At 40.4% G+C, this 14,954-nt stretch overlaps 1 protein-coding gene and 1 long non-coding RNA gene across 4 annotated transcripts in view; one reads left to right on the top strand and one right to left on the bottom strand.

Moving 5' to 3' along the window:
* The window catches only part of LOC110832028 (uncharacterized), a 226,817-nt gene that overhangs the window by 189,371 nt on the left and 22,492 nt on the right, over positions 1–14,954 (top strand). The gene's annotated exons all lie outside the window — the stretch shown is intronic.
* The window catches only part of rdgC (retinal degeneration C), a 42,136-nt gene that overhangs the window by 5,697 nt on the left and 21,485 nt on the right, over positions 1–14,954 (bottom strand). Inside the window, exons 10-13 of the mRNA XM_022068642.2 lie at positions 13,032–13,217; positions 6,632–6,887; positions 5,209–5,369; positions 4,479–4,563 (exon numbers count right to left, since the gene is read on the bottom strand). Coding sequence (XP_021924334.1) covers positions 4,479–4,563; positions 5,209–5,369; positions 6,632–6,887; positions 13,032–13,217 — 688 coding nt within the window. The remainder of the gene's footprint in view (positions 1–4,478; positions 4,564–5,208; positions 5,370–6,631; positions 6,888–13,031; positions 13,218–14,954) is intronic.

Raw genomic sequence — 14,954 nt, 5'->3', positions numbered from 1 at the left:
AGTGACTAAATGTTCACGCGATTAGTTCATTACACTCGACGGGCTATAACGATGGACAATCTCAAGTGTGCATTGCCACACCCTTTCTCTTTATGATCAATTTAAATATTATTATATCTGCGACTAAATCTCTTCAGGGTTTGTGACTAAATCAAGTAAAAGTTAGTCATCTATCAACGAGTCTTCCATGTTCCTTTATTTGTTGGTTGAGGTATTCAGAACGACGTTTCAACAGTAGGCTGTTTTAAGACATTCGCGTGATTGTGTCTAAGTTATTGATATTGAGAAAGTGGGTTTGTTGGATAAAGTTTTTATATTCTTAGTAGCAGCCGTTGAAATTTTACAGAATAATTCCTGTAAATATTAAATTCGTATGTAAAACATTAATTAATTAATTAATTGCAATTTTATTTTCAGAATATTTGGGCTCGACCTTAACCTTTGTCACTAATATCAAAATAAAACGTAATAAAATAGTTCTCGAGACCGGAGAGAAGCCAATTTAGAAACGTCAGCTTGTCAGAAGGAATGAACAATGCCCGACATAATTTCTGTGTGACAAAATCTCTGATTTTTTTTTTTACACTGCGAACAATTTGAAACGAATTAGAACAACACTGTCAGTCTCCTAGACACCTGTTGTGTTTGTCAGGAAGCTGACTGTGAAGCAAGATAACACAGTGATTCCCCACACACCTCAGTTCATCTGTGCACAACACAGCAGGGTGCCTGGTACTTGCAGCCAACAATTACGTCTGTTTTCTTCTGCGACAATGTACATATCAAATTTGCTTGTTTTGTATTTGTTACTCTACAACAAGTCACGTCATGTCATTAGGATCGTATTTATTTTATTTAGTGTTCTGTCTAACGACAGGTCCATATGAACAGGATCCTTCCATCCTTTTCTCGGACTGGGACCTGTTCATATACGTTCTTGGCAGATGATCCAGAAGTGGTTTGCCATTGCCTTCTTCTGTGTGTGAATAGAGTAATTGTTGGGATGCCACGGAGAAACCGCGGAAGCCCCCGGAGGAAAACTCCGTGTTGCCTAGATCACGGCCTTGCCCAACACAAGTTATAATCGACGTAAAATCCGGTTTCTTTAATTCTTAGAATTCAGGAAGAGTATTTATCCGTTGTTTATTCAACGATACTGTATTAACTGCAAATAGTGTTTAGCGTATAATGTGATGGTCACAATCAGAAAATCAAAATGAATGAATTGAGAACATAAATGGAAATATCTCCCTCACTTTTCCCCTTTGATTAAAATAAAAGATAGAAACATATTATTATTACTGTTATTATATTATGTAGGTCAATAGCTTTATGTAGGTGATCAAACCACCCAATCATTGCCCTATCAGTGAAGCTCGTAGTGCCGCATCTCGTCCCAGCACAAAGTGAAGACGTACTTTGTTGGAGGTGATGGTATATTAAATTCACCATGAAGGTGCTTGTTCTGATTACTGGGGTTGCCGGTGGCGTTGGGGGAAGGGAGTAGCAGGGGATTATTGAAACGGGTCTCGGTGGTTGTTGCTGTCAGATGAGGATGATTATCCTCCAAAATACGAGAGGGGAATATTCATCCTCGCAGTAAAATATTCTGAAACACGAATAGGGTGTTAGGAGTCGTGTTAGCAACCAAATATCATTAACATGCACGAAGTAACACTAACTTCAGTTTCAATATTGAATCGTGAAGCTTAACTAGTCTGTCTCACACGCATTTATCATTTTTGTCGTTATTTTTCTATATTTTCGCTGTTACCTTTATTCGTTTCTTTCTATTCTTATTATTTATTATATTTTCCCCTTCTTTGTGGTCTTCCCTTTCCTCAGCTCCATTGCTCTCTCGTTCTTACATGTTTCTCCTTTACATTATCTATTCTCTTTATCTTCTTCGTCATTATATTTCCTTTTTCATAGTCGTTCTCCTTCAGTTTTGTTGCCCTCCTGTTATTCTTTTTCCATCATCGTCTTTTACTCTTCGCAACAGCTTTATTTTATATATTTTCATTTTCTCTCGTACCCTTTGTAACTTTATGGTAAGATCCTTGGCTTACCCCCCAGTGTCATCAACAAGCTGATGTCAAAACACCAATACACTTCTAGTCCAAGCGTCCACATGAAAATCAATACATCAAGCTGTTGAACAACTCATAAAAATATATTAAGAAATCTGATCTCTCTCATGGGTATATTCCAGAAATAACTGCTCTGTAAATCTTAAAATCGATATGGGCTTCTATCCGTTAAATTTCGTAAATATTCTGGAGCAAAAATTTAATAAAAACAGTGAAAATCTGGGATTTGAGGTTTAAACGAAGGTTAGTACGAAGATGGCTGTCTTCTGGGTTGCAGCGCTACAACCCTGAAGCCGGAAATCAGCAATCGAATACATTAGACGAAAAACACTATAATTTTGCAAAAACAATTAAATATTTTAGCAAGACAATTTTAAATAGATCTTAATACGATGTGAGGTGGCCCAGAAATATGGTCCAGTGACAGGATCTCAAATCATTTCCCAGTCTCCAGCTTTTGGAAACGTTAACTTTTTTCTGACAGAAGTTTAAAAATAAAATACTCTTTTCCTCTCACCAAAACACTTCTTAACACGGAAGCCACCACTTTGGCAAGAATTTAAAGTAACTCATATTTTTTTTCGCTCTCGCGTTACTTTTGATTGGAGAAGGAATGGTAGGTAGAGTCAAAAGTTGGCATCACTGCTAGTAACTGAATTTCATATCAATTTACCAGAACACTGTAGCTCCAGTTCTACGAGTAATTCAATTTGAAGTTCAAGTGACAGCGACACCATTTTTATTCTTTTCCTTCTTCCTTACTCGCTTGTTTCATAAAGGGGATATTTCTCGACACTACATGGCCTCAAACGAATTTAAATTGTGTTTTCTGATCCCCCCCTTTTCGGTCGTCAGTTGAAGTTTTCTGCAAGTTTCCTCCAATACGAAACTTCTTTTCAGATAATAAGAACCCCAAAACAAATCTATCACTTGTTGTCCAATATAACTATTTTGTTTCGTTGTTTCTGAGATAGTTACCGTTAAATACAAAATGAACGTGTATACAAAGTTTACACAGTGTCTTGCTTTAGGCTAAAGGTACAAGCTAAAGTTGTGAGAAATCAAACTTTAGGATTAACAGGCCCTATCGTCGCAACGTCGACAAGGGTTAGTCATCTGTGACACTAAGCCTGAAGCAGCATCTCGTTAGTGACGATGTGAAGTCATCTGCGGTTGGCCCAACGAGAACATTTCTGTTTTAGACCGTCTATAAACAAACTGCATGCTACATTAGTGCGTACGCTATAATTAAAAAGTCGCTGTCTGGCTCGAAGTCAGAGTTATTAAAGTTTACGAAAGATTTTATCATTTCCGCCTGGATTATCACATTTAGTCCTCACAATTTGTAATGTACTATTCCGACACTGCACTGACGAATAAAATACGGACAGAGGTAGATATTAGCGTTGTTGTAGATCTCCACCTACCTCAGTGACTCAACTCTTCATTGAAACTGTTATTTTTTGAAACATTCTCTGCTTTTATGAAACCCTGAGGTTCATTATCTTGTGTACAAAACCGTGCAAATCGACCCACCCTGAAATAGTTTAACCCACACACAACTGCTTTAGGATATTTGTAATATTATCCTCCCCACTAAACCTGCTTCTCCTTTACAGCCAGGTTTATCGTCACGGATTGTCTGCGTATTTCTCGTTTGTTTCGTGAGGGCCGCAAGCCCAACCCATTTCATCCTTCCAGTATAAATGTCGCACTTACATTACTTCATTAACATTACGAATTGTGAAGTTCATCGTCATTTATAGATCCGAATTAAAATTTAATTTTAGACCCAGTTGTAACAGTAATAAGAGTAATAATGATTTTTTATTATTATTTAGTGTTCTGTCTGATGACAGGTCCATATGAACAGGATCCTTCCATCCTTTTCTCGGACTGGGACCTGTTCATATACGTTCTTGGCAGATGATCCAGAAGTGGTTTGCCATTGCCTTCTTCTGTGTGTGAATGGAGTAATTGTTGGGATGCCACGGAGAAACCGGGGAAGCCCCCGGAGGAAAACTCCGTGTTGCTTAGACCACGGCCTTGCCCAACACAAGTTATAAATTCGGGTACCGCCGGGAATCGAACCCGAGACCCCAGGATTACAAGGCCAGCGTTCCAACCGCTAGACCACCGTGGCGGTGCAATAATGATAATAGCAGTTAATTAATAATATAATTCTTGCCTTGGTTTCTATACACATAAAGAGGTGTACTGATAGTTTGTTGTTAAATAACCATAAATAAATAACAAATAAACCTGAAATGAAAAAGATTGTTTCGAAAGTATAGCAACTTATATTTTGAGTGACGAACGAAAATCATTGTCCTTCTAAAGAAGTATCTGAAGCGAAATATTGATATTATTAAAACACTCGTAACATACCTGAATTATCTTTGTCAATGATTCGGAATATGGCCTCGAGACTGGATTTGTTCCTGTACAAGGTTTCAACCACAGTCGTACCAGACTGTAAAAAAGAATAGTAATTCAGTGAAACGCATGAAGATGGCACTGTAACGATTGTTGACTGTACGTATTGTTTGTCAGACATTGTAAAGATGGCTACATGATAACCACACAAAATTTATATATTGTTTTCGTGTAATGTAGAATTTGATATAAAAGTAGGCGAGTCTAAAACATACCCACAAAATGTCGTGTTGGTTCTTAGGTTCTTTATTCGGTTCTTTATTATTAATATGTTGCATCAGCAGTCAGAAGAGTAATTATAGATGTTAACAATTATAATCTAGGCGACTTTACGAATTTCGGAGCATGGAGTACCGTATGTCAAATTTAACGTAGTCTTAATTTGTACTACTGGAAATTATTACAGTTTTGGATCATTGAGTTGTAGGTACATAATTACTAATTCATAATTAATATTTACTAGCCCCACAATATAGAAAGAATTTTTAAAAAATAGTTGGCATTTGCTTTGAAAGTTTTTTGTTAGAGAAGAAGATTTTAACACACAAACTTTCCATCCACTGTTGTCTTGTAATTCGTATATTTTTCACCTTCCCATGCCATATGTACAGAATATATACATTTTTAAACTAAATAGATTTGGCAAAAATCAGATAAATATTTTAAAATTGTGATGCCATACCGATCTTCTGCCATTCGTGTGCTCTTGGAAGGTGCTGTGGTACTCGACTTTTCCAGTAGACGGGTCCAGAGTCACCAGTTTCTCACGTAGCATTCGCCAGGGAATCCCCAGTCTGGTCTGATCCTCCATGGCTGCGCACCACTCTGATAGGCTAATCAGTCCTGCGCACAGTACAAATACGAACCCACGATTATAATCTTTAAAACAAAACGCTTTTCACCCCAATGAGCTGAATGGAAAATGTGAGTTCAGTTGCAAATTTCCCTTTAAATTTCCTTGGCGTACCAAATTTATAATGTCTAGAACTCTGCAAAACTCTTCAAGATGCTGTCTTCTGGGTTGTAACGTCGTGTAGTATTTTAGAAGTCTACCAACGTTTCAGAGGTACTTTATACCTCCATCCTCAGGGCGATGATGGAGTGATCAAGTACCTTTGAAACCGATTGCCTCCCGAATAATAGTCTTGGTCTGTGCCGCAAGACGTGTTTTGTGTTTAACGATAGAAAACTAACCAAAATGGGTTTGGTACTGCTTAACTCAATTATAACATAATATTTATTTCCAGTTTTTATACTCCGAAACCTTAACAAATTGCATCAGTTTCTTTATTGTGCGATGTCTTTCTCGTTGCTGCTGAAAATTAAATTACGGGAGGCATCAGAAGCCGTCCATGTACCGGAATGGTCCATTTCACTGTCAAGTGCTACGGCCTCGTAAAACTCTCGCTTTTTTCGCCACGTTCGTGCGCCAGCTTCCATAATTGCCGAATACATATGTTTGTAGCATGAAGTATGAACTGGATTCATATGGCTCAGGATAGAGTATAATGACGGATTTCTCTGAAGATTATGATAAAATTTCAGTTCCAGTAAAATCAGAGATTTTTTTACTGTCTTAATAATATTGACATTTCAAGAGATATCCTGAACAACTGAACTAGGTACTTGATATTTCAAAGGAGAAAACTAGTTTTATCTCTGAATCTGATGATAACGTGAACAGGAAAACGTGGCCTATGCGACAAAATACTCTTATCCACCTTCAAAATCAAAATAATGGGGACTTGAGAGAGTAATGGCATTCTAAAATCCAGCCAGGTGTTTCGTATGTTTTATATCATAATATTTAAAACTTAAAATTGGTTTTGCGCATGGAATGCTTTAGCTGTACATCATAGATATCGATTACTCTACAGAGCTTGCTTAATCGAGTAAAACCTTACCTGATATCTCAATACGATGATCTCGCCTGACTGATTCAGAACGTGACCGAGGAAGATAAGTACTTGCTGTCATCTCGTCAGCAAACTCCTTCATCTCAACTGATAGCGTCTCGCGTCTTTGGCTCCAGATTGGAAGTGATTACGAGCGCTACTCTTATTTGATCAGAACCCTTTCTGTGAACGAAGTGAGCTATTTCTTACCTGTTTTCTCGGGATCATGCTTCAGAAACTCTTCAAGTAGTTGCTCTCGTCTGGCCAGTATCTGACAGCTCAACTCTCGAATTGCAGAGCTTTCGACTAAGCCTACTCGTTGTCTGAACGTCAGCTTCTTAGTTTGTGGAGTGGCTGCTGTGAACTGTACGAAGTGGGGCGCCAGCTGTGGTCCCACCAATTTAACGTAAGCTCCTTTGTTGGAGCCCACTTCATAATAGTTGGAAGCGGAGAATATAGTAATTACCTAAGACACAAAACGAATGAGTTAATTACGTTCGACGAGATGGGGATGCTCTAAGGCCGCATCGATTAACCGACTAATTTAACAGAACAGTCTAAAAGGTACATAATGTCCTTTTTATGGTGGCATCTGACCTACGCGAGAGGCGAGTGAAATTCAGCAAGGCTGTGAGACCTGATGACGGAAGAATAACTATGTCAGTGACAGAGTAGCGTGGCGGAACTTCAATGTTATTGCAGTGTCAGTCATGATTTTTGTTGTGCTCCGGACTGGAAACAACCTGTATTATTCAGTTTTGTACAGTTTTGATTAGTAGTGATTTTAGTATAAGCCGTATCAGTAGCTGGTGCTAGCTAATATCACCACGCTAAATTAATCGCGCTGATCATATACCCTCTGGTGAGGGAACAGATCTGAGTGGTATCCTCAAAATAACAGGGCATTAGATTGTTCTAGTACAGAGTAATTAGAAAGTATGTGGGTGTTTACTGCAGCTAAATGCATAACATTAGTTACCATCGAAAAAGCGGCTTAATTATACCAGTTATCATGGCAACATTGGTTAATATGAAGACAACGTTTCAAGCATGTAACGTTTATGGACAGACACCGTGATAGCGGTTTAAATAACAATGGTTACCATGGTGACACGTTCTAACTAAGGTGGCATTGGTAATGGTGGCAAAAGCGAATTCACGTAAGGTAAGCTAAGCTGTCCCTCTACACGCCATATAGGTCGTTTGGGGCGAGTGCAGGTATAGCTCCTGATTGAACTGGAGACATACCAGAATACCGACGCCGAGTGTCGCGACGCCTACTATTTCGACGCCACCGCAAGAACGCATGAACGATTTTTGGATAATTATAATAATATCTGGAGCGATTTTAGAAAATCGACGCCCGGCGTCGCGACGCTTATTCTTACGACGCCTGCAAATAACTTAAAATTAACAGCAAAAAGTTCCCAGATGATATCTAATCCTCAAGTACAAAACCGACGCCGAGCGTCGCGACGCCTAGTGACGCCATCAAAAGACGCCTAAAGAGGAATATAACTATGATATGACGTTGGAAATAATACTATAAAAACGACGCCAAAGGTAGCGACGCTTTCGAAGGACGAAATTTTACCAAAGACGGTGCAAAAACCTAACCTAACCTATAGTAGTCAAACCCAACATAACCTAACCTAACCTAACCCAACCTACATCACAAAAATCCCCCTTTCACTTTCTTTCTCTTTCCTCTGCTGTCTTCTCTTGGCCAAGGGTAGCGACGCGGAACATCACGATGCCCTCAAGAGACGCCAAATTTACTGCGGAAAAGTCTCCTGATTGAACTGGAGACATACCAGAATACCGACGCCGAGTGTCGCGACGCCTACCCTTTCGACGCCACCGCAAGAACGCAGGAACGATTCTAAGACAATTATAATACTATCTGGAACGATTTTAGAAAATCGACGCCCGGCGTCGCGACGCTTATTCTTACGACGCCTGCAAATAACTTAAAATTGACAGCAAAGATTTCCCAGATGACATCTAATCCTCAAGTACAAACCGACGCCGAGCGTCGTAACGCCTAGTGACGCCATCAAAAGGCGCCTAAAGAGGAATATAACTATGATATGACGTTGGAAATAGTACTATAAAAACGACGCCAAAGGTAGCGACGCTTTCGAGGGACGAAATTTTACCAAAGACGGCGCCCCAACCTAACCTAACCTAAAATAGTCAAACCAAACCTAACCCAACCTAACCTAACCTAACCTAACCGATCCTAACCTATACTAACCTACCGAACCGAACCTAACCTAACCGAACCTAACCTAACCTAACCTAATCTACATCACAAAAATCCCCCTTTCACTTTCTTTCTCTCTTCTCTGCTGTCTTCTCTTGGGCAAGCGTCGTGACGCCGAACATCACGATGCCCTCAACAGACGCCAAATTAACATCGGAAAAGTCTCCTGATTGAACTGAAGACATACCAGAATAACGACGCCGAGCGTCGCGACGCCTACCATTTCGACGCCACTGCAAGAACGCAGGAACGATTCTAAGACAATTATAATAATATCTGGCGCGACTTTAGAAAATCGACGCCCGGCGTCGCGACGCTTATTCTTACGACGCCTTCAAATAACTAAAAATTGACAGCAAATAGTTCCCAGATATCTAATCCTCAAGTACAAAACCGACGCCGAGCGTCGCGACGCCTAGTGACGCTATCAAAAGACGCCTAAAGAGGAATATAACTATGATATGACGTTGGAAATAATACTAGAAAAACGACGCTAAAGATAGCGACGCTTTCGAAGGAAGAAATTTTACCAAAGACGGCGCAAAAACCTAACCTAACCTAAAATAGTCAAACCAAACCTAACCTAACCTAACCCAACCTAACCTAACCCAACCCAACCTAACCTAACCTAACCGATCCTAACCTAACCTAACCGATCCTAACCTAACCTAACCGATCCTAACCTATACTAACCTAACCGAACCTAACCTAACCTAACCTAACCTACATCACAAAAATCCCCCTTTTACTTTCTTTCTCTCCTCTGCTGTCTTCTCTTGGGCAAGCGTCGTGACGCCGAACATCACGATGCCCTCAAGAGACGCCAAATTAACTGCGGAAAAGTCTCCTGATTGAACTGGAGGTATACCGCAATGCTTGGCTTGCATCCAACAAGTCTATGCACAATGATAATGAATAGACGCTTGCGTTGCGACGCTTAACATGGCGTCGCCTTCGAAATACGCCAAACGTACTGGAGATAAGTCCACAGAAGGCACCATACGAAAGTTTATAACCGACGCCGAGCGTCGCGACGCAATCTCCTCGAAGCCATCTCAGAACTTGTGGAGAGCGACTTAAACACATTGGACAATATTGGGAGCGACCTTAAGAAATCGACGCCCGGCGTCGCGACGCCTACCATCGCGATGGCTCAAAAATACGCCAGATTTACATCTCAGAAGTCTAGATTAAAGTGATATCGAAGTAGAAAACCGTCGCCGAGCGTCGCGACGCTATCAGCCGCGACGCCGGCACAGTATCACACGTGTGCTTCTCAAACCGTTGGGATAACATTGAAACCGAATTTTAGAAATCGACGCCCATCGTCGCGGCGCTTTCAAATAGAGCCTAATTCACATCATATGTTTTAGATAACAGGGAGCAATCGATTAGATAACCGATGCCGAGCGTCGTGACGCCAACATTGGCGTCAAACTCGTATTACGGTGGGCACGATACTAGATAGTTGACGCCGATAAGAGGGACGAAACGTTGTAGCGCCGTGGGCAAGAAGTGGATGTCGTTCAATATATACGATCTAACCTAACCTAACCTAACGTAACACACCATAACCTTACCTAACCTAACGCAACCCAATCTAACTTAATCTAACGTAACCTAATCCAACCCAACCTAACCTAACCTAACCTTTAAATATTTTAATAATCGAATCTACACCCCTGACACTGGTATGAACACTAATGTGTGTTGTTCCCTTTAATGGAACGTGATAATCAAGATTCTTGTATATGGCATATGAAAATTTAATATGCGTATTTCTTGTCAATTTACCAATATAAAAGGCTGTGGGTGTGGTGTATTTTAAGTACAGTATATAAGTAGATAGCTAATCAGCGTCATTATTTTAATTTTGTAAGTTCGCTTAAATTTATTAAGAATGTTCATTTACTGGAAGACAAGCTTCATTAAATTTTCTCAGAATTCGTTTTGTGACGTATTTGACTCATTGAAGGGAGTTTGCTTCTTAGAATTTTTCGTTCATTATTTCATAGCCTGCGAAAACATTAATTTACATAACATTAGAACATATAAAGAAATAAATTATTATATGTGGAGTCTAAATTAACTGAAGATTGTATATGTTGTGGTCCTGGTATGGAGTCTGTCCTGATCAGTCACTTGTACTTCTCATCCCTCAGAAATCCCGTCTGCTATGAGTAATCGTGTGTCAGGATTTTTGACGTCTCTAGCTCACCTACAAAGTTTATACAGTGTCGAATGAAACTGGAACATAGTCGCGAATGGTAAATATATAATAATTTTGAAAGTTTCGAATACACTGCCCTATTTTTCGCTTGAAAAAAGCTGAAGTAAACTATAGGAAACATTATTCAAGATAATCCGTAACTCGGCAGAAATTCGAACACACTGTCTATGACGTTACCTCCACACCAACGCGTATGATACGTAGAATGAATGAAGTTCTTATAAATGCAGTGACATTTAACGCTACAGGTAGGTGATGTTTCCTAGCGAAGGTAATTTGAAAGGAATTGAGTGGTAATCATATTCAAGAAAAAGGAGGACCGAAGTCTGTTGACACTTTCTCGACGCTGCCTTCACTTTCTGAGACATTTCCCATCTCGATTCATGAGGGTAAGAGACCATTAACTTAACAGTAGCTAAAGCGCAAAGATTGTAACATTGAAGCTGAAATATTTTCGCGCTTTCAATCAATCCGGGACCCACGTGTTAGCACAGGCCTAATGTTACAAGTGCGGAACGGCTTCTAAGTGGATTTTTAATAAATTCTTTTTTTCTTTATCCTACATAAATATTGGGTGCTTTGAGGGCCATTAGCAGTATGGGAGATAGGAGTTGAAGGAAACTGGATTTTGTTGGCCCAGGACAGGGTCCGGTGGAAGGCTTTGGTTAATTCGGTGATGAACCTTTGGGTTCGGTAAGCCATCTAGTTGGTTGGGTCCACTATTTGGGAAGCCTCATGGGAAGAGACCTCTGGGGAGACCTAGACGTAGATGGGAGGACAATCTCAGGCGGGATCTATGGGAAATAGGAGTTGAAGGAAACTGGATTTTGTTGGCCCAGGACAGGGTCCGGTGGAGGGCTTTGGTTAATTCGGTGATGAACCTTCGGGTTCGGTAAGCCATCTAGGTAGTTAGTTAGCAGTTTACTCAGAAACTCTTCATGTTACATAAAATTAGAATAATGTAAAACATAGACTTTATTAAGATTCGCATCTGTTATTATAAATTTTTATCGATTTTTTAAATATAAAAACGAAGTAAAATAATTTCTAACTATGCATTCTGATGTCGCTATTACTATTATTTTGCCAGCAAGAATCTTGTCTTTTCAAGAAAGTAACATAAGAGTCGATGAGCTATGCAAGGTTTCAATTCAAGCAATGGAATTATATGTGTGCATCATCACACTGAACCGGGTCCGCTGACGACTGAGTCCTGCTTAGCACAGAATGTCCCTATTAATGGGCACATGAACTAAGGGCATAGCATAAATAACATTGCTCCATAAAACTACTTGTGTCTAATTACTCCGGCCAGTTACTCCACCCAAGTGTAGCACACACGCCCTACCGTTCCACACACACTCTCACACACACGCAGCCCTCTTCGAGGACCAAGTGCATTAACGCTAATCCCTAAAGGAATAACTAATAACAATAAATGTCATGGTATATGTCTGCACGAACACTTGATAATTTGGACTTCCGAGCTGCTTAATATGAGACGACAGTTCCGTGTTGTGCGGTATGAAGGGTTGATGACCTTTGCTGGGGGCTAAGTAAATCCACGATAAACCTAAATCTCTCTGGGTCGAAAGACTCAGGTCTGGAAATTAACCAATGCGAAGCAAGAATGTTGACCACTTATTTATTTATTTAGTGTTCTGTCTGACGACAGGTCCATATGAACAGGATCCTTCCATCCTTTTCTCGGACTGGGACCTGTTCATATACGTTCTTGGCAGATGATCCAGAAGTGGTTTGCCATTGCCTTCTTCTGTGTGTGAATGGAGTAATTGTTGGGATGCCACGGAGAAACCGGGGAAGCCCCCGGAGGAACACTCCGTGTCGCCTAGACCACGGCCTTGCCCAACACAAGTTATAAATTCGGGCACCGCCGGGAATCGAACCCGAGACCCCAGGATTACAAGGCCAGCGTTCTAAATTAAAGATTGAAAAAAATAGAAAATAGAAATAAAAAATAAGTAAACAAGCAATGAAGTAATAACTAAGTCATAAATATTTTAAGAGCTTGTACGTACGGTACTTGCCGGGCCCTGCACTGCGCCGGTACTTAACAAAGTTAGCGCTACAGTTCCGACCAATTAGTGCCGTACCTTGCTGCTGTGTGTTAGCTCGTAACCCCCCGGCTTACACTCGTGGGATCTGATGAGGTACAGCAGCTTATACTTCTGCAGGAACTTCTCTGTCACGTCGGGCCCAAAGTAAGTTCCAGCTCCTCGTAATGAGTTCGGAAAACAGCCGTCACCTGGCTGAGGGTCACTCCACAAAATGTCGAAAACCTGAAACATATTGAATTTCCGAAGTAACCCTTCTTCGATACCTTGTGTTCGTAAAATTTTCAATTATTTTAATCCCTCCCCATTTGAAGGGGTTTGAAGCTGTAATTCTCTACAGAAACAGATGAATTTCGGCCATAAAAAGATCTAGCACGGAATTCAAAGCGTTTTACGTCGATGCAGTGAGTGTTGCCTTAATGATAGTCAACCTCCGTTCGGAGAGAGCACCTTAAGAAAAGAAGTGCTTGTTAATATAAGAGTGAGAAGTGTTAATAATTTTTCAGTAACCATCTTCGGAGGCTGTACGTTCATAGGATAGATTTAGGCCTAAACACGGAGAAGGCTTTGAATGCCTGGTTGACAGTGAGCCAACGATTGTAACAAAATTGTGAGTTTATATAGGCTCAAAATCATAGATAGGATTAAGATGGTCCTCTTATAAGTTATTCCAGCCTCAGGTGGGCAAACTGTACAAGCCTTTGATGATGATGGTGATAGATGAGGATGAGGCATTGGTACAATGATGATCGAAAGTAGAAAATCAAAATTAATCGAAGAAAAATATACACTACTTTACCCACAAAATGTCGCGCACTGCTCGTCTTGGGACCGACATAGTTTCATGCGATTTTCCCATCATTGGTCCCAATAGTCTGCTGTCATAAAATTATGCACGCCTTTCTTATTTTCTGCAATAATATTAAATCCCGCCATTGGATCCAATCATGAGCCAGCTTCGTCCACCTCCAACTCTTTCAGCCTACCTCTCTATAAATAATCTCAGTCTTATTCTTCCATCTTCTTCCTCGTCTTCTAAATTAACATTTTCCAACGTGATTTCCATCAAGATATTGAACGTATTCCTTGTCTCTTCCATCCTAGTCTAATTGCAATTGTGAAGCTCCTCGTTACGTAAGTTTCTCCATTACTGTGTCAATTCATTCCTCCCTGTATACTGTTTTCCTACGACCTCAGTCTGTGCTCTGAAGAATCGATAGAAGTATAAATGTCATCCAGAGTTCATAATTCACCTTCGGTACTCCATTGAAATTTCGGAATTGGGTTTTCGCTTCCTGCCCCGCAGATACCCCCCCCCCCCGCCCCCTCGATCGCTGTGTTACGTCGAGTGGCCACGTGTATGCCTGCAGCATCACAGCGGACTCTTCTGCATTAAAGGGGAACCTCTGTGGTACCGACACCTGCTTCCAGTTTCCTAGACAGAGTAGGTCAGGTCATACATCGTCGAATATGGTGTCCCTAACCCAGCCTATATGGACTTGGAAAAAACATATAATGCATCAGTTAAGAATGCCAGTCTTCGAACCCGGGACTCCTCGAATGAACGACTCTTCGACAGCGACTTTCTGTGTATTTCATATCTGCCTCACATTCAGTGCTCAGCCCGAATTCCAACCTTTCTGAATGGGGTTTATAATTAATTTATTCAGATCGTGCAGTCGAATGTTGGGATAGTACCATCAGCTGTTCCATGAAAGCTTCGTTACACATCATTTCCTGCTTATAAGTCATAATTATTATAACATAAAGTAAATAGGTCAATAATCAATAATTTACTCGTGAATCAAAATTTCGAGATGTGAGGTAATGTAAGGTGTCACGTAACTAGAGACCTCTATAGAAGTTCAACAGCTGCTTTCGATTTCGGCCCTAAATTGAAGCAAGTCTGCTTTCTAGTGTAAAAGTATAGAATCGAAGGTTGATGATCATTAACTGTTAAGG

The sequence above is a fragment of the Zootermopsis nevadensis genome, unplaced genomic scaffold (assembly GCF_977971745.1).
Source record: "Zootermopsis nevadensis isolate Lab colony 2312 unplaced genomic scaffold, Znev_1.0 Znev_ptg000024l, whole genome shotgun sequence".
In the NCBI taxonomy this organism is placed as follows: Eukaryota; Metazoa; Arthropoda; class Insecta; order Blattodea; family Termopsidae; genus Zootermopsis; species Zootermopsis nevadensis.
This window is presented reverse-complemented; position numbering and strand designations above follow the sequence as displayed.